We start from the raw sequence: 18,094 nt of genomic DNA on the forward strand, positions 1-18,094 counted from the left end.
GTTGTGTATGTGCGGCTGGTTGGAGCTCTCCTCCCCTGACCCAGGCACTGTATCTGCTACACCCCCCCCCCCCCCACTGTATCTGCTACACCCAGCAGCAGGACCGCTACCTCCGCCTTTGAGCAGGAGGAGCACTGCCAGAGCCCTGCAAAATGACCTCCAGCAGGCCACAAATGTGCATGTGTCTGCTCAAACGGTCAGAAACAGACTCCATGAGGGTGGTATGAGGGCCCGACGTCCATAGGTGGGGGTTGTGCTTACAGCCCAACACCGTGCAGGACGTTTGGCATTTGCCAGAGAACACCAAGATTGGCAAATTCGCCACTGGCGCCCTGTGCTCTTCACAGATGAAAGCAGGTTCACACTGAGCACATGAGCACATGTGACAGAGGTGACAGAGTCTGGAGAAGCCGTGAAGAACGTTCTGCTGCCTGCAACATCCTCCAGCATGACCGGTTTGGCAGTGGGTCAGTCATGGTGTGGGGTGACATTTCTTTGTGGGGCCGCACAGCCCTCCATATGCTCGCCAGAGGTAGCTTGACTGCCATTAGGTACCGAGATGAGATCCTCAGAGCCCTTGTGAGACCATATGCTGACACATGCACATTTGTGGCCTGCTGGAGGTCATTTTGCAGGGCTCTGGCAGTGCTTCTCCTGCTCAAAGGCGGAGGTAGCAGTCCTGCTGCTGGGTTGTTGCCCTCCTACGGCCTCCTCCACGTCTCCTGATGTACTGGCCTGTCTCCTGGTAGCGCCTCCATGCTCTGGACACTACGCTGACAGACACAGCAAACCTTCTTGCCACAGCTCGCATTGATGTGCCATCCTGGATGAGCTGCACTACCTGAGCCACTTATGTGGGTTGTAGACTCCGTCTCATGCTACCACTAGAGCGAGAGCACCGCCAGCATTCAAAAGTGACCAAAACATCAGCCAGGAAGCATAGGAATGAGAAGTGGTCTGTGGTCATCACCTGCAGAATCACTCCTTTATTGGGGGATTTCTTGCTAATTGCCTATAATTTCCACCTTTTGTCTATTCCATTTGCACAACAGCATGTGAAATTTATTGTCAATCAGTGTTGCTTCCTAAGTGGACAGTTTGATTTCACAGAAGTGTGATTGACTTGGAGTTACATTGTGTTGTTTAAGTGTTCCCTTAATTTTTTTGAGCAGTGTATATGCATATCATTGGTATATTTGGATAGAAAACAATCTAAAGTTTCTAAAACTGCTTGAATGATGTCTGTGAGTATAACAGAACTTATATGGCAGGCGAAAACCTGAGAAAAATCCAACCAGGAAGTGGGAAATCTGAGGTTTGTAGTTTTTCAACTCTTGGCCTATCAAATACACAGTGTCTATGGGGTCATATTGCGCTTCCTAAGGCTTCCAGTAGATGTCAACAGTCTTTAGAACCTTGTTTTATCCTTCTACTGTGAATGAGAGGGGATTGAGTCAGAGGTCTGCCAGAGAGGCATGAGCTGACCATGTGCATTCACGTGATAGTTAGCTTGAGTTCCATTGCATTTCTGAAGACAAAGGAATTCTCCGGTTGGAACAATATTGAACATTTATGTTAAAAACATCCTAAAGATTGATTCTATACTTCGTTTGATATGTTTCTACGGACTGTAACGGAACTTTTTTACTTTTCGTCTGCTTCTAGTGATCGCGCGTCATGAATTTGGAATACTGGGCGAAACGCGTGAACAAAAAGGAGGTATTTGGACATAAAGATGAACTTTATCGAACAAATCAAACATTTATTCTGGAACTGGGATTCCTGGGAGTGCATTCTGATGAAGATCATCAAAGGTAAGTGAATATTTATAATGCTATTTCTGACTTCTGTTAACCTGTCTAGGATCAGCGTGGCGCTAGCGGCACACCCCCCCCCCCCCCACTGAAAAACCAGTGCCGCGAAATTCAAAAAAAATATTTTTTTAAAATATTTAACTTTCACACATTAAAGTCCAATACAGCTAATGAAAGACACAGATCTTATGAATCCAGTCAACATTTCCGATTTTTAAAATGTTTTACAGGGAAGACACAATATGTAAAGATGTACATCTATTACCTAAAAACACATTAGCATAATCCACCATCTTTTATTTGTCCACCAACACCAGTAGCCATCACCAATTCGGCTAAACTAAGATATTTATAGCCCCTAACCAACAAAAAAACTCATTAGATGACAGTCTGATAACATATTTATGGTATGGGATAGGTTTTGTTAGAAAAAAGTGCATATTTCAGGTATATGGCATAGTTTACAATTGCACCCACCATCACAAATGGACTAGAATAATTACAATGAGCAACGTGTTTACCTAACTACTAATCATCAAACATTTCGTAAAAATACACAGCATACACGAATCGAAAGACACAGATCCTGTGAATACAGACAATATTTCAGATTTTCTAAGTGTCTTACAGCGAAAACACAATAAATCGTTATATTAGCTTAGCACATAGCAATTAGCAGCCCAGCATTGATTCTAGCCAAAGTGAGCGATAAAAGTCAACATCGCCAAAAGATATTAATTTTTTCACTAACCTTCTCAGAATTCTTCCGATGACACTCCTGTAACATCACATTACAACATGCATATACAGTTTGATCGAAAATGTTTATATTTAGCCACCAAAATCATGGTTAGACAATGTGAAATGTAGACAAGCTGGTAAAGAAAACGTCCTTGCGCCACTTAGACAGTGATCTACTCTTATACATAAATACTCATAAACGTGACTAAAAAATATAGGGTGGACAGGGATTGATAGACAATTTAATTCTTAATACAATTGCGTTATTACATTTTTTAATTTATCCTTACTTTTCAATACAGTTTGCGCCAAGCGAAGCTACGTCAAAAAACATGGCGTCCTAAGCCACTAAAATGTTTCGACAGAAACACGATTTATCATAATAAAAATGTCCTACCTTGAGCTGTTCTTCCATCAGTATCTTGGGCAAAGGATCCTTTCTTGGGAGAAATCGTCTTTTGGTGGAAAGCTGTCCTCTTGCCATGTGGAAATGTCAACTACGTTCGGGATGAACTGAAAAGCGTTCCCAACTTTTCACATCGTTGCAAAAATAAATGTCCCAAAATCGCACTAAACGGATATAAATTGCTATAAAACGCTTTAAATTAACTACTTTGTGATGTTTGTAACTCCTATAACGAGTGAAAAGATGACCGGAGAAATATAACAGGCTAAACTAATGCTTGGAACAGGAGAGGGTCGGTGTCTTCCACGCGCGTTACGCAGCAAGAAAAGACTTGCTAGCTAAAGGTTTTTTTCATTTGTAGGGCCTGTGAACGAGCAATCGAGCCCGTTGGAATCGTCATCACGTAAAGGCATCCAGGGGAAGACGTAAGAAGTGTCCGTATAGTCATAGCAACGACAGTGCCCGTTTAAATGACTTCAGAAAAGTGGCCAACGTTTCTCAAATCTGACTCCATGTCAGGGAAATTGCTGTAGAATGGGCTCTGTTCCACTTAGAGACAAAATTTCAACTCCTATAGAAACTATAGACTGTTTTCTATCCAATAATAATAATAATATGCATATTGTACGATCAAGGATTTTGTGGGAAGCCGTTTAAAAAATTAGCCACATTAGCATAAATAGTCTAAACAGCGCCCCCATCCCCAACAGGTTAACTCCAACATGGCGAATATCTGTTTGGCTTGATTTGTTGTCTGAGCGCCGTACTCAGATTATTGCATGGTTTGCTTTCTCCGTAAAGTTTTTTTTAAATCTGACACAGCGGTTGCATTAAGGAGAAGTATATCTTTAATTCTGTGAATACCACTTGTATCTTTTATCAATGTTTATTATGAGTATTTCTGTAAATTGACCAACATTGCAGTTTTTAGAAAATCCCTAAAAAAAGTAAGAGATAAGAATAACAAATAACTAAGAGCAGCAGTAGTGGGGCTATATACAGGGGGTATTGGTCCAGTGTCAATGTGCGGGGGCACCAGTGTTGAGGTAATTTAGGTAATTATGTTCATGTAGGTAGAGTTATTAAAGTGGCTATGCATAGATAATAACAGAGAGTAGCAGCAGCGTGGGGGGCAATGCAAATAGTCTGGGTAGCCATTTGATTAGCTGTTTAGGAGTCTTATGACTTGGGGATAGAAGCTGTTTAGAAGACTCTTGGACCTAGACTTGGCACTTGCCGTGCTGTAGCAGAGAGAACAGTCTATGACTAGGGTGGCTGGAGCCTTTGACAATTTTTAAGGCCTTCCTCTGACACCAGTCCTGGATGGTAGGAAGCTTGGCCCCGGTGATGTACTGGGCCATACGCACTATCCTCTGTAGTGCCTTGCGGTCGGAGGTCGAGCAGTTGACAAACCAGGCCTTGATGCAGCCCGTCAGGATGCTCTCGTAAGGGGCAGCTGTAAAACCTTTTGAGGATCTCAGGACCCATGCCAAATCTTTTCAGTCTCCTGGGGGGGAATAGGTTTTGTCGTGCGCTCTTCACGACTGTTTTGGTGTGCTTGGACATGTTAGTTTGTTGATGATGTGGACTCCAAGGAACCCCCCCCCCCCCCCACACACTGATTAGCATCGCTAGCATAGCGTCACAATTAAATAGTAGCATCTAAATATCATTAAATCACAAGTCCAAGACACCTAATGAAAGATACAGATCCTGTGAATAAAGCCACCATTTCAGATTTTTCAAATGTTTTACAGGGAAGACACAATATGTAAATCTATTAGCTAAACACCTTAGCAAAAATCACAATTTTTCTTTGTCCACCATTTTCTCTCAACACCAGTAGCTATCACCAATTCGGCTAAACTAAGATATTGTTAGCCACTAACCAAGAAAAAACCTCATCAGATGACAGTCTGATAACATATTTATGGTATAGGATAGGTTTTGTTAGAAAAATGTGCATATTTCAGGTAGAAATCATAGTTTACAATTGCACCCACCGTCACAACTAGACTAGAATAAATACATAGAGCAACGTGTATTACCTAATTACTAATCATCAAACATTTCGTAAAAATGCACAGCATACACTAATCGAAAGACACAGATCCTGTGAATACAGACAATATTTCAGATTTTCTAAGTGTCTTACAGCGAAAACACAATAAATCGTTATATTAGCATACCACATGTGCAAACATTACCAGAGCATTGATTCTAGCCAAAGAGAGCGATAACGTAATCATCGCCAAAATATATTAATTTTTTCACTAACCTTCTCAGAATTCTTCAGATGACACTCCTGTAACATCATATTACAACATACATAGAGAGTTTGTTCGAAAATGTGCATATTTAGCCACCAAAATCATGGTTAGACAATGACAAAAGTAGCTCAGCTGGTCAGAAAATGTCCTGCACCATATTAGACAGTGATCTAGTCTTATACATAAATACTCATAAACTTGACTAAAAAATACAGGGTGTACAGCGATTGATAGACAATTTAATTCTTAATACAATCGCGGAATTACATTTTTTAAATTATCCTTACTTTTCAATACAGGTTGCGCCAAGTGAAGCTATAGCAAACAAGATGGCGGCATAAACGTTTAACATTTATCGACAGAAACACGATTTATCATCATAAATTGTTCTTACTATGAGCTGTTCTCCCATCAGAATCTTGGACAATGAATCCTTTCTTGGGTCTAATCTTCTTTTGGTCGAAAGATGTCCACTTGTCCGTCGAAATGCCCACTAACGTACGACCGGGACCCCGAAACGTGCCCGGAGCTTCAAAGTCTATTACAAAGCAATGCCTCAAAATCGCACTAAACGGATATAAATTGCTATAAAACGGTTTAAATTAACTACATTATGATGTTTCTAACACCTATAACAAGTAAAAAGATGACCGACGCTATATTACTGGCTAAACCAATGCTTGGAAAAAGGCCAGTCAGATATCCTTCTTGCGTTGAGCGCAGTGTCCAAAGGAAGGCTACTTCCGGTATTTTGTCATTTATAGAGCCAATGATTGCGCAATCGACTCCATTCAAATTGTAACCACTTACTGACATCTAGAGGAAGGCGTGGGCAGTGTTTGTATCTCATAGCATTAACAGAGACTTTTAAAACTGATCTGGAACCAGAGGCCAAGATGTCTAAATCTCACACACTGGGAGGAAAAGTGCTGTAGAATGAGTTCTGTTTCACTCATAGACATAATTCAAACGGCTATAGAAACTAGAGAGTGTTTTCTATCCAATAATAACAATAATATGCATATTGTACGAGCAAGAATTGAGTACTAGGCAGTTTAATCTGTAGAGACAATTATGCTAATTTGAAACAGCACCCCCTATAGTTGCAAGAAGTTAAAGGTCTTACTCACATCGGCTGCGGAGAGTGTGATCACACAGTTGTCCGGAACAGCGGATGCTCTCATGCATGTTTCAGTGTTATTTGCATCGAAGCGAGCAAAGAAGTTATTTAGCTCGTCTGGTAGCCTCGTGTCACTGGGCAGCTCTCGGCTGTGCTTCCCTTTGTAGTCTGTAATAGTTTGCAAGCCCTGCCACATCCGACGAGTGTCGGAGCCGGTATAGTACGATTCGATCTTAGTCCTGTATTAACGCTTTGCCTGTTTGACGGTTTATCAGTTACCCCCTGTATATAGCCTCGTTAAGGTCTACACCTGTTGTATTCGGCACATCTGACAAATAAAATTTGATTACATTTAATTTTAGCACTTAGTGACCTATATCAGCACATATTCTCTAGATACTGACAGCTAGCACTTGGTGGTTTGTAGCAGCACATATTCTCCAGATATTGACAGTTTGCACTTGGTGGCCTGTAGCAGCACATATTCTCCAGATATTGACAGCTAGCACTTGGTGGCCTGTAGCAGCACATATTCTCCAGATATTGACAGTTTGCACTTGGTGGCCTATAGCAGCACATATTCTCCAGATATTGACAGCTAGCACTTGGTGGCCTGTAGCAGCACATATTTTCCAGATCTTGACAGCTAGCACTTGGTGGCCTGTAGCAGCACATATTCTCCAGATATTGACAGCTAGCACTTGGTGGCCTGTAGCAGCACATATTCTCCAGATATTGACAGTTTGCACTTGGTGGCCTGTAGCAGCACATATTCTCCAGATATTGACAGTTTGCACTTGGTGGCCTGTAGCAGCACATATTCTCCAGATATTGACAGTTTGCACTTGGTGGCCTGTAGCAGCACATATTCTCCAGATATTGACAGTTTGCACTTGGTGGCCTGTAGCAGCACATATTCTCCAGATATTGACAGTTTGCACTTGGTGGCCTGTAGCAGCACATATTCTCCAGATATTGACAGTTTGCACTTGGTGGCCTGTAGCAGCACATATTCTCCAGATATTGACAGCTAGCACTTGGTGGCCTATAGCAGCACATATTCTCCAGATATTGACAGTTTGCACTTGGTGGCCTGTAGCAGCACATATTCTCCAGATATTGACAGCTAGCACTTGGTGGCCTATAGCAGCACATATTCTCCAGATATTGACAGTTTGCACTTGGTGGCCTGTAGCAGCACATATTCTCCAGATATTGACAGCTAGCACCTGATGGCCTGTAGCAGCACATATTCTCCAGATATTGACAGCTAGCACTTGGTGGCCTGTAGCAGCACATATTCTCCAGATATTGACAGCTAGCACTTGGTGGCCTGTAGCAGCACATATTCTCCAGATATTGACAGCTAGCACTTGGTGGCCTGTAGCTGCACTCGAATAGAAGAGGCTTCAGATGAGGCAGGTGAACCTGCAACCACAGCACTTCTGCTTAATTTGTCCTGAGATCCTCTCTGAGCTTTACAGGAATATGGCTCTGAATATACACAACAACACCTCTTTACTTATATCTCTCTCTCTCCTCTCTTCCTCTGTCAGGTTGTGGTGGTGTAGGTGTCCTCCTTGTCCTATGTGGGTCGTTGGAGCTCTCCTCTCCCTGTCCCAGAGACTGTATCTGCTACACCTCTCCCAGCACCGTGTCCTGTCAGGCCCATAACTTTCTGTCTGTCCCAGAGGAGATCCCAGCCCAGAGCGAGAGGGTCTTCCTGCAGGTAAGAGCCAGGGGGAGGGGGGGGGGGGGATATTTTATGCACATTTATGCAAATGTGTTTAGTTATAGCTTAGACAACTGTTAAAGAATTTGATAAGCTGAATGTTTAAAAGTTGGTTTTGTAGCTTAATTGAGTGCCTTGAACTTATTTTTTGGAATAGTTTTGTCCAGAGCTATATATTTAGATACTGAATATTGTTCTCATTCTAGACATGAATTTACATAGCATTATTGAAATATTCCCCATGTAATGGTAATGGGGCTCTAACACATTGTATTATGTTAGATAGCCCATTGATTCCGCCTGCACTGATCTGTCTTGTATCTCGTAAAGGGTCATGGTGATAGATCAAAGAAGTCCGGCTACAACGTGCTGTCTAAAATGTGAAAATATTACCTAGGTGACATTGTCTGTCTAACCCATTTCTGCCTCAAAAAACTGTCTGAATTTATCTAAGCTACAACAATACGTGTCAATAATGTTGATGTTTTTGTCGTGAGGACGTTTTGTGATTCACAGAGCAGTATTTCTGTTTTTCAACAGGCACGAAAGCTAACATAAATGTGTCCAATATTAGCTTGCTAGCTGAGCCAGTCACTGAAAGGATGCTGCTAACCAACCAGCTACCTACTTAGTGCTGCACACACACTATTGGATGCTTCCTACAAAAGCTAGCTAGCAAACTAGTAGTAGTGCTAAAGCTAACATTTTTTGTTTAAATGAAGCAGCTGTTCTGCCACGAGTCATTGTAGTAGCCTCACTGAGGAATTATACTATACAAGCAGCGCTCGAACAAGCCACGCTAGCCTCACCCTCATGTGAGTGCTAACAAGCTAGCAAACAAGCTAAGTAGTGCTACGTATCAACAGCCATTGTTAGCCAATCCAGTACTGGTTGGAAGCTATGGTGAGCCTCGATTGGTCACATGTGTCACGATATCGCGTTCAGCTTTCTCCAAATTTAGTCCCACCCTGTTCAACTTCTCTCACTTTCCTTCCATTGAAAGTTGAATGGCTGTTGATATTTCACCATGCGATGCCTTCCTAGTATAAACGGGCCATCAGGCTACTCAGCTGACCCAATGATGCAAAGTTACAAGTTAGTGATGGCGGAGAAACATGCTGACTTGCGGACTGAATATCTGATAACAGTCCACTCTGGTTTTGTCTAATAATAACAACTTCCAATGTTCCAATCAGTCAATACCAGTTTCCAAAGAAAAGAGCACCTGATCTGCCACACCCAGACCCTAAGCATCCTTTGTTATTCTCGTTCCTTCCTCCATTCTTCCAGAACAACAAGATCCAGCGTCTCCTGCGAGGCCACTTCAGCCCCACTACGGCCATGCTGTGGCTTTACTCCAACAACATCTCCTATATCCAGGCCTCCACCTTTCACGGCTTTGCCCGCCTGGAGGAGCTGGACCTGGGGGACAACCGTCACCTGAGGGCCCTGGCTTCAGATACGTTCCAGGGGCTAGGCCGGCTACACGCCCTGCATCTCTACCACTGTGGTCTTCTCAGCCTGCCATCTGGGATATTCGAGGGGCTCAGCAGCCTGCAGTACCTCTATCTACAGGTAGGGTAATAGAATAGAAATTGTAGTTATATTAGATAACTAGCTACACACATCATGGGTACAGTGAGAAGCCAGCATGTGTAGGCAACAATAATGCGGTGAACACAAGCCTCCCTGATCTCACGTCCTTCTTACACAGTTGTATATTTGACTTATAGGCCTACAGATATTAGATCTTAATTTGACCAGTTTCGTTGCAGGAGTAAGATAATCCTGCAGCAGGACTTTGATTATTCACAAAATAATTTGTTTTGATAGGCTACAGTAGAGTATACTTCAGTTGTGAGATCTAGTGATAGAAAGATAACTGCGAGTTTTCAGTCAATTTATGTTACTACTAGGGAACTTTCGATTTTCCAGCCTTATTCTAAAATGGATTTAATCATTTTTTCCCACTCATCAATCTTCACACAATACCCCATAATGACAAAGCAAAAACAAGTTTGTAGAAATGTTTGCAAATTTGCACATTTATATAAGTATTCAGACCCTTTACTCAGTACTTTGTTGAAGCACCTTTGGCAGCGATCACAGCTTTGAGTTTTCTTGGGTATGACGCTACAAGCTTGGCACACCTGTATTTGGGGAGTTTCTCTCATTCTTCTCTGCAGATCCTATCAAGCTCTGTCAGGTTGGATGGGGAGCGTCACTGCACAGATATTTTCAGATCTCTCCAGAGATGTTTGATCAGGTTCAAGTCCGGGCTCTGGCTGGGCCACTCAAGGACATTCAGAGGCTTGTCCCGAAGCCACTCATGCGGTGTCTTGGCTGTGTGCTTAGGGATGTTGTCCTGTTGAAAGGCGAACCTTTGACCCAGTCTGAGGTCCTGAGCGCTCTGGAGCAGGTTTTCATCAACGATTTCTCTGTACTTTGCTCCGTTCATCTTTCCCTCAATCCTGACTAGTCTTCCAGTCTCTGCAACTGAAAAACATCCATGATGCTGCCACCACCATGCTTCACCATAGGGATGGTAGCAGGTTTCCTCCAGACAGGACGCTTGGCATTCAGGCTAAAGAGTTAAATCCTTTGGGTGCCTTCTGGGAAACTCCAAGCTGGCTGTCATGTGCAGAGATGGTTGTCCTTCTTGAAGGTTCTCCCATCTCCACAGAGGAAGTCTGGAGCTTTGTCAGAGTGACCATCGAGTTCTTGGTTATCTCCCTGACGAAGGCCCTTCTCCGATGACTACTCAGTTTGTCCGGGCGGCCAGCTCTAGGAAGAGTCTTGGTGGTTTCAAAATTATTTTATTGAAGAAGGATGGAGGCCACTGTGTTCTTGAGGACCTTCAATGCTGCTGAACTGTTTTGGTACCCTTCCCCAGATCTGTGCCTTGACACAATCCTGTCTCAGAGCTCTACGGACAATTCCATTAACCTCATGGCTTGGTTTTTGCGCTGACATGCACTGTCAACTGTGAGACCTTATATAGACAGATGTGTGCCTTTCCAAATCATGTCCAATCAATTTAATTTACCACAGGTGGACTCCAATCAAGTTGTAGAAACATCTCAAGGATGATTAATGGTCTCATAGTATCATAGAAAAGGGTCTGAATACTTATGTAAAGAAGGTATTTCTGTTTTTTGGTATAAAAACCCTATTTTAGCATTGTTATTACGGGGTGTGTGATTGATGAGGGCGGGAAATGTAATCCATTTTAGAATAAGGCTGTAACGTAACAAAATGTGGAAAATGTCAAGGGGTCTGAATACTTTCCGAATGCACCGTACAGTATATCTCCCAACTTCTCTCTTCTTCCATCTCTCTCCTTCATTATCGCCCCCCCCCCCCCCTCCCTCTACCCACTCTCCCCCCTCTCCTCCCCCTCCCCAGGACAACCAGTTGGAGTTCCTGGAGGATGATCTGTTTGTTGACCTGCTGAACCTCAGCCACCTCTTCCTCCATGGCAACAGGCTATGGTCGCTCCACCAGAACACCTTCAGGTGAGACACACCTTTTTGATTGATTGATTGAGCAGTGCTTTTACTTTAGAACATCTCTCAAAAGATCACCCTGTGGGTTGACTGCTGTCCCTCCAGGGGTCTGGGGATGCTGGACCGTCTCTTGCTGCACCAGAACCGTCTGCAGTGGGTCCACCGTCTGGCCTTCCACGACCTGCATCGCCTCACCACCCTCTACTTGTTCAACAACTCTCTGACTGAGCTGTCTGGAGCCTGCCTGGCTCTGTTGCCTGCTCTAGAGTACCTTAGACTCAACGACAACCTTTGGGAGTGTGACTGCAAGGTCGGACACAGTTCAAACACATCTCAAAACACACCTCAAAACACACCTTCAAAACACACCTCCAACACCACACACCTCTTTCAGCTAGCCTTCTGCTTAAATCAAATGTTCATTTAGGCCGGGATTCACGCTTCACATTTAAAGGTCATTTTCAATTGAGCTGAATGCGATCACTTTGAACAGAGAAACATTGCCTTGAAAAGGTGCATTATTACCAACACTCTACAACACGCCTCGGATTGAATCCCGAACTAAGTGAACATTTTATGGACATCAGTGCATGACTAAGCAAGAGTCGACTGAAGGCGAAGCTAGGATTTGCTCCAAAGGTGCACTGCGCTATTAACAATGTGCCTATGAATCCCAGGATTAATGCAATGTGTCCTTGGGAGTTATGAAAGGCATCTCATATAAATGTCTTATTATTATTATCATCCAGGCCCTGCCGCTGTGGGATTGGCTGCGGAGGTTCCGGGGCTCCACGTCGTCTCTGGGTTGCGTCTCTCCTCCAGAGCTTCAGGGCCGGGACCTGAAGGAGCTGAAGAAAGAGGAACTACCCAGCTGTTCAGCAGGAGAAACCCAGGGAGGAGGTGTCATAGGCGGGGATGCCGAGCTGGGGGAGTCCCTGAAGAAAGAGGAGGACCATCGACTCCATCACAGGAACCACAGGCACCGCCATAACCACCACCAGCACCCACACCTCCCACACGGGGATCAGCACAATGGGGTCCCTTCCCCATCTCCCTTACCCCTGCCCAGGCCGCCCAAGGGGAGCCGCAGGAACTGTACCCGCAACAGGGGGCGTAAGGGAAAGGGAGGGGGTCAGGGGGGCTTGAATGAGGTGCAGACACTCAGGGAGGGGGAGGAGAAGGACAACGCCACTGGAGGGGGTAAACACGACCCCTCTGCCCCTACTCGCAGGAGGAACAAGTGTGTCCCCAGGACTTCAGTTGGCCCGCCCAGCGGGGTCAAGAGAGCCAATAGTAATGCAGCGTCCCGCTCCGCTGGGACTTTTCTCTATGTCTTATTGGCTGTGCTGCTGTCACTCACTGTTGTGATCCTCCTCTGAGACTGAAAGGAGGGGGTTTTATATCAACCCCTGCAATACAGTACACACTCCTCTGAATGTCAGACCCACTCTGGCTCCTGCACTGAGGTGTGTGTGTGTGTGTGTGTGTGTGTGTGTGTGTGTGTGTGTGTGTGTGTGTGTGTGTGTGTGTGTGTGTGTGCGTGCGTGCGTGCGCGTGTGCGTGCGAGTGCATGCATGCGTGTGTGTTTAAATGTACTCTGTGTACCTGTAACATATGGCAGGGAAGTTCTTTGGGAGTCATAACTGAAACGTAACAGGTTATCTGTCGCTATGATGTCGTAAGGGGGAGTATGATGTCATAAGGGGGAGTAACAGTCTGTCACATCCAGAGTTCTGATTGGGTGGTTGATCAAATGAACTGATGATTTAAGAATACACCTACTGCTACAGCCATATCACCTGAAAGGATACCTCAGCACAGACTTATGATAAGATGACCCTGACACAGGTTGTTGCCAAACTGTAAAAACATCCTTAAAAACATGAATCCACTGGGTTCTGTAATCCTGTGTTTGTAACCCATGTAAGTACAGTGTGGTTTGTGTGAACAGTCTCCATGTCTGTCTTCCCACTTTAAAAGAAGCCAGAAAGAGGAGAGTGAGAATGATGGAATGAGTATATGGAACCCTAGCTGTCCAATGAAGGGTTTAGAGAATGATGGAATGAGTATATGGAACCCTAGCTGTCCAATGAAGGGTTTAGAGAATGATGGAATGAGTATATGGAACCCTAGCTGTCCAATGAAGGGTTTAGAGAATGATGGAATGAGTATATGGAACCCTAGCTGTCCATTGAATGGTTTAGAGAATGATGGAATGAGTATATGGAACCCTAGCTGTCCAATGAAGGGTTTAGAGAATGATGGAATGAGTATATGGAACCCTAGCTGTCCAATGAAGGGTTTAGAGAATGATGGAATGAGTATATGGAACCCTAGCTGTCCAATGAAGGGTTTAGAGAATGATGGAATGAGTATATGGAACCCTAGCTGTCCAATGAAGGGTTTAGAGAATGATGGAATGAGTATATGGAAGCCTAGCTGTCCATTGAATGGTTTAGAGAATGATGGAATGAGTATATGGAACCCTAGCTGTCCAATGAAGGGTTTAGAGAATGATGGAATGAGTATATGGAACCCTAGCTGTCCAATGAAGGGTTTAGAGAATGATGGAATGAGTATATGGAACCCTAGCTGTCCATTGAAGGGTTTAGAGAATGATGGAATGAGTATATGGAACCCTAGCTGTCCAATGAAGGGTTTAGAGAATGATGGAATGAGTATATGGAACCCTAGCTGTCCATTGAATGGTTTAGAGAATGATGGAATGAGTATATGGAACCCTAGCTGTCCATTGAATGGTTTAGAGAATGATGGAATGAGTATATGGAACCCTAGCTGTCCATTGAATGGTTTAGAGAATGATGGAATGAGTATATGGAACCCTAGCTGTCAATTGAATGGTTTAGAGAATGATGGAATGAGTATATGGAACCCTAGCTGTCCATTGAATGGTTTAGAGAATGAAGGAATGAGTATATGGAACCCTAGCTGTCCATTGAATGGTTTAGAGAATGATGGAATGAGTATATGGAACCCTAGTGTCCAATGAAGGGTTTAGAGAATGATGGAATGAGTATATGGAACCCTAGCTGTCCAATGAAGGGTTTAGAGAATGCTGGAGTGAGTATATGGAACCCTAGCTGTCCAATGAAGGGTTTAGAGAATGATGGAATGAGTATATGGAACCCTGGCTGTCCAATGAAGGGTTTAGAGAATGATGGAATGAGTATATGGAACCCTAGCTGTCCAATGAAGGGTTTAGAGAATGATGGAATGAGTATATGGAACCCTAGCTGTCCATTGAATGGTTTAGAGAATGATGGAGTGAGTATATGGAACCCTAGCTGTCCAATGAAGGGTTTAGAGAATGATGGAATGAGTATATGGAACCCTAGCTGTCCATTGAATGGTTTAGAGAATGATGGAGTGAGTATATGGAACCCTGGCTGTCCATTGAAGGGTTTAGAGAATGATGGAATGAGTATATGGAACCCTAGCTGTCCAATGAAGGGTTTAGAGAATGATGGAATGAGTATATGGAACCCTAGCTGTCCAATGAAGGGTTTAGAGAATGATGGAATGAGTATATGGAACCCTAGCTGTCCAATGAAGGGTTTAGAGAATGATGGAATGAGTATATGGAACCCTGGCTGTCCAATGAAGGGTTTAGAGAATGATGGAATGAGTATATGGAACCCTAGCTGTCCAATGAAGGGTTTAGAGAATGATGGAATGAGTATATGGAACCCTAGCTGTCCATTGAAGGGTTTAGAGAATGATGGAATGAGTATATGGAACCCTGGCTGTCCAATGAAGGGTTTAGAGAATGATGGAATGAGTATATGGAACCCTAGCTGTCCAATGAAGGGTTTAGAGAATGATGGAATGAGTATATGGAACCCTAGCTGTCCATTGAAGGGTTTAGAGAATGGAACAACTGCTTCTTTAGATGCAGTCACTCTGGAGTGTTCTGAACTACATGATGGACCTGAAAGACTGAACATGAAACACTCTGATTCTACTGAACTGCTGCTATGTCTGAGGAGAGAGAGCTCTGGAACTCCCCTCGTGATTCTGAAACCTTCATGGTTCTGGAGTCTTCTTCAGGATCTGGAACACAAAAACATATTTAATGGAGAGGTGATACAGGGACAGAGGTGGCAGAGCTCCCCTGGCGCCCCTTGAGGACTGGAGAGGTAATAACACCTTCCCATCCGAGCCCAGTCCTGTCCAGTCCTACACTCAGGGCTCCATTCAATCTGTCCCGCCGAAGTTCCGCGCTATATTTCGATTTAAGTTTAAAGGCAATGTTGCTGCATTTATGGAGACTGCATTCACGGTAAACACTGCATATGTTGTCTCAATCAGAAATGTCTTTACATTTCAAGCATGCTATAGCGCTGAACTTCAGCGATACCGATTGAATCGAGCCCTCACCTACAGTACCTAGCTGTCCCCACACTGACTGACCTCCCCTGTAGTAGTGTTCCACAACCCTGGTCCTGGAGAGATACAACCCTGGTCCTGGAGAGATACAACCCTGGTCCTGGAGAGATACAACCCTGGTCCTGGAGAGATACAACCCTAGTCCTGGAGAGATACAACCCTGGCCCTGGGGAGATACAACCCTGGTCCTGGGGAGATACAACCCTGGTCCTGGGGAGATACAACCCTGGTCCTGGGGAGATACAACCCTGGTCCTGGGGAGATACAACCCTGGTCCTGGGGGATACAACCCTGGTCCTGGAGAGATACAACCCTGGTCCTGGGGAGATACAACCCTGGTCCTGGGGAGATACAACCCTGGTCCTGGAGAGATACAACCCTGGTCCTGGGGAGATACAACCCTGGTCCTGGGGAGATACAACCCTGGTCCTGGAGAGATACAACCCTGGTCCTGGAGAGATACAACCCTGGTCCTGGGGAGATACAACCCTGGTCCTGGAGAGATACGACCCTGGTCCTGGAGAGATACAACCCTGGTCCTGGGGAGATACAACCCTGGTCCTGGAGAGATACGACCCTGGTCCTGGGGAGATACAAATGGTATAGGTCTTTGTTCTTGCCCAGCACAACAAACCTGATTAAACTAATGCTGTGTTTCTCAATCTATTCCCGAGGGACTCACGGGGAGTACCTGGAATGACACCCTACACCCCCTGCTGTGTACTTGTACAGCTGTGAAACCTTGAGATGATGCTGTAAAATGACAGTTGTGTCCTTTCGTTCATGTGAGGGTGACTTTTGTAACCACAGAGAAACTGGCACAGTCCTGTCTGTCTGTCTGTCTGTCTGTCTGTCTGTCTGTCTGTCTGTCTGTCTGTCTGTCTGTCTGTCTGTCCTTCCCTCTGTCCCTCCAACACTCCCTCCTTCATTCCCTCCCTCTGTCCTTCACTCCATCCCTCCAACACTCCTTCCCTCATTCCCTCCCTCATTTCCTCCTACTGTCCGACCCTGATGTTTTGTATGTGGTTATAGAATTACACCAGACTCAAAAGTTGTTTATAAACTACATTAAAAAGAAGTGTCCTCATATCGCTGAGGTGGACTATTTATTGGCTTCTCTTTTGTGTGTGTGTCTGTGTGTATGTGTGTCTGTGTGTATGTGTGTGTCTGTGTGTATGTGTGTATGTGTGTCTGTGTGTATGTGTGTGTCTGTGTGTATATGTGTCTGTGTGTCTGTGTGTCTGTTTGTATGTGCGTGTCTGTGTGTATGTGTGTGTGTGTGTGTGTGTGTGTCTGTGTGTATGTGTGTGTCTGTGTGTATGTGTGTGTCTGTGTGGCTGTGTGTCTGTGTGTATGTGTGTATGTTTGTGTGTGTCTGTGTGTATGTGTGTGTCTGTGTGTCTGTGTGTATGTTTGTGTGTGTCTGTGTGTATGTGTGTGTCTGTGTGTATGTGTGTGTCTGTGTGTATGTTTGTGTGTGTCTGTGTGTCTGTGTGTGTGTGTGTGTGTGTGTGTGTGTGTGTGTGTGTGTGTGTGTGTGTGTGTGTGTGTGTGTGTGTGTGTGTGTGTGTGTGTGTGTGTGTGTGTGTGTGTGTGTGTCTGTGTGTATGTGTGTGTCTGTGTGTATGTGTGTGTCTGTGTGTATGTGTGTGTCTGTGTGTATGTCTGTGTGTATGTGTGTGTTTGTGTGTGTGTGTTTGTGTGTGTGTGTGTGTGTCTGTGTGCGTGTGTCTGTGTGTGCGTGTGTCTGTGTGTGAGTGTGTCTGTGTGTATGTGTGTGTGTGTGTGTGTGTCTGTGTGTATGTGTGTATGTGTGTGTCTGTGTGTATGTGTGTGTCTGTGTGTATGTTTGTGTGTGTCTGTGTGTATGTGTGTGTATGTGTGTGTGTGTGTATGTGTGTGTGTGTGTCTGTGTGTATGTGTGTGCGTGTGTCTGTGTGTATGTGTGTGCGTGTGTCTGTGTGTGCGTGTGTCTGTGTATATGTGTGTATGTGTGTGCGTGTGTCTGTGTGTCTGTGTATATGTGTGTATGTGTGTATGTGTGTGCGTGTGCGATTTCTGTTTTATTTAACGTTGGACTTAAAGAAAGAAGACAAGG

The 18,094-nt window shown here is 44.4% G+C and overlaps 1 protein-coding gene across 1 annotated transcript in view; it reads left to right on the forward strand.

Moving 5' to 3' along the window:
* LOC129863578 (reticulon-4 receptor-like 1) overlaps nucleotides 1-17,085 on the forward strand; it is a 279,951-nt gene extending 262,866 nt beyond the window's left edge. Inside the window, exons 2-6 of the mRNA XM_055935648.1 lie at nucleotides 7,908-8,080; nucleotides 9,374-9,658; nucleotides 11,489-11,598; nucleotides 11,695-11,899; nucleotides 12,339-17,085. Coding sequence (XP_055791623.1) covers nucleotides 7,908-8,080; nucleotides 9,374-9,658; nucleotides 11,489-11,598; nucleotides 11,695-11,899; nucleotides 12,339-12,968 — 1,403 coding nt within the window. The 3' untranslated portion in view covers nucleotides 12,969-17,085. The remainder of the gene's footprint in view (nucleotides 1-7,907; nucleotides 8,081-9,373; nucleotides 9,659-11,488; nucleotides 11,599-11,694; nucleotides 11,900-12,338) is intronic.
* The last annotated feature ends 1,009 nt before the right edge of the window (nucleotides 17,086-18,094 follow it).

The sequence above is a fragment of the Salvelinus fontinalis genome, chromosome 10, assembly GCF_029448725.1.
Source record: "Salvelinus fontinalis isolate EN_2023a chromosome 10, ASM2944872v1, whole genome shotgun sequence".
In the NCBI taxonomy this organism is placed as follows: Eukaryota; Metazoa; Chordata; class Actinopteri; order Salmoniformes; family Salmonidae; genus Salvelinus; species Salvelinus fontinalis.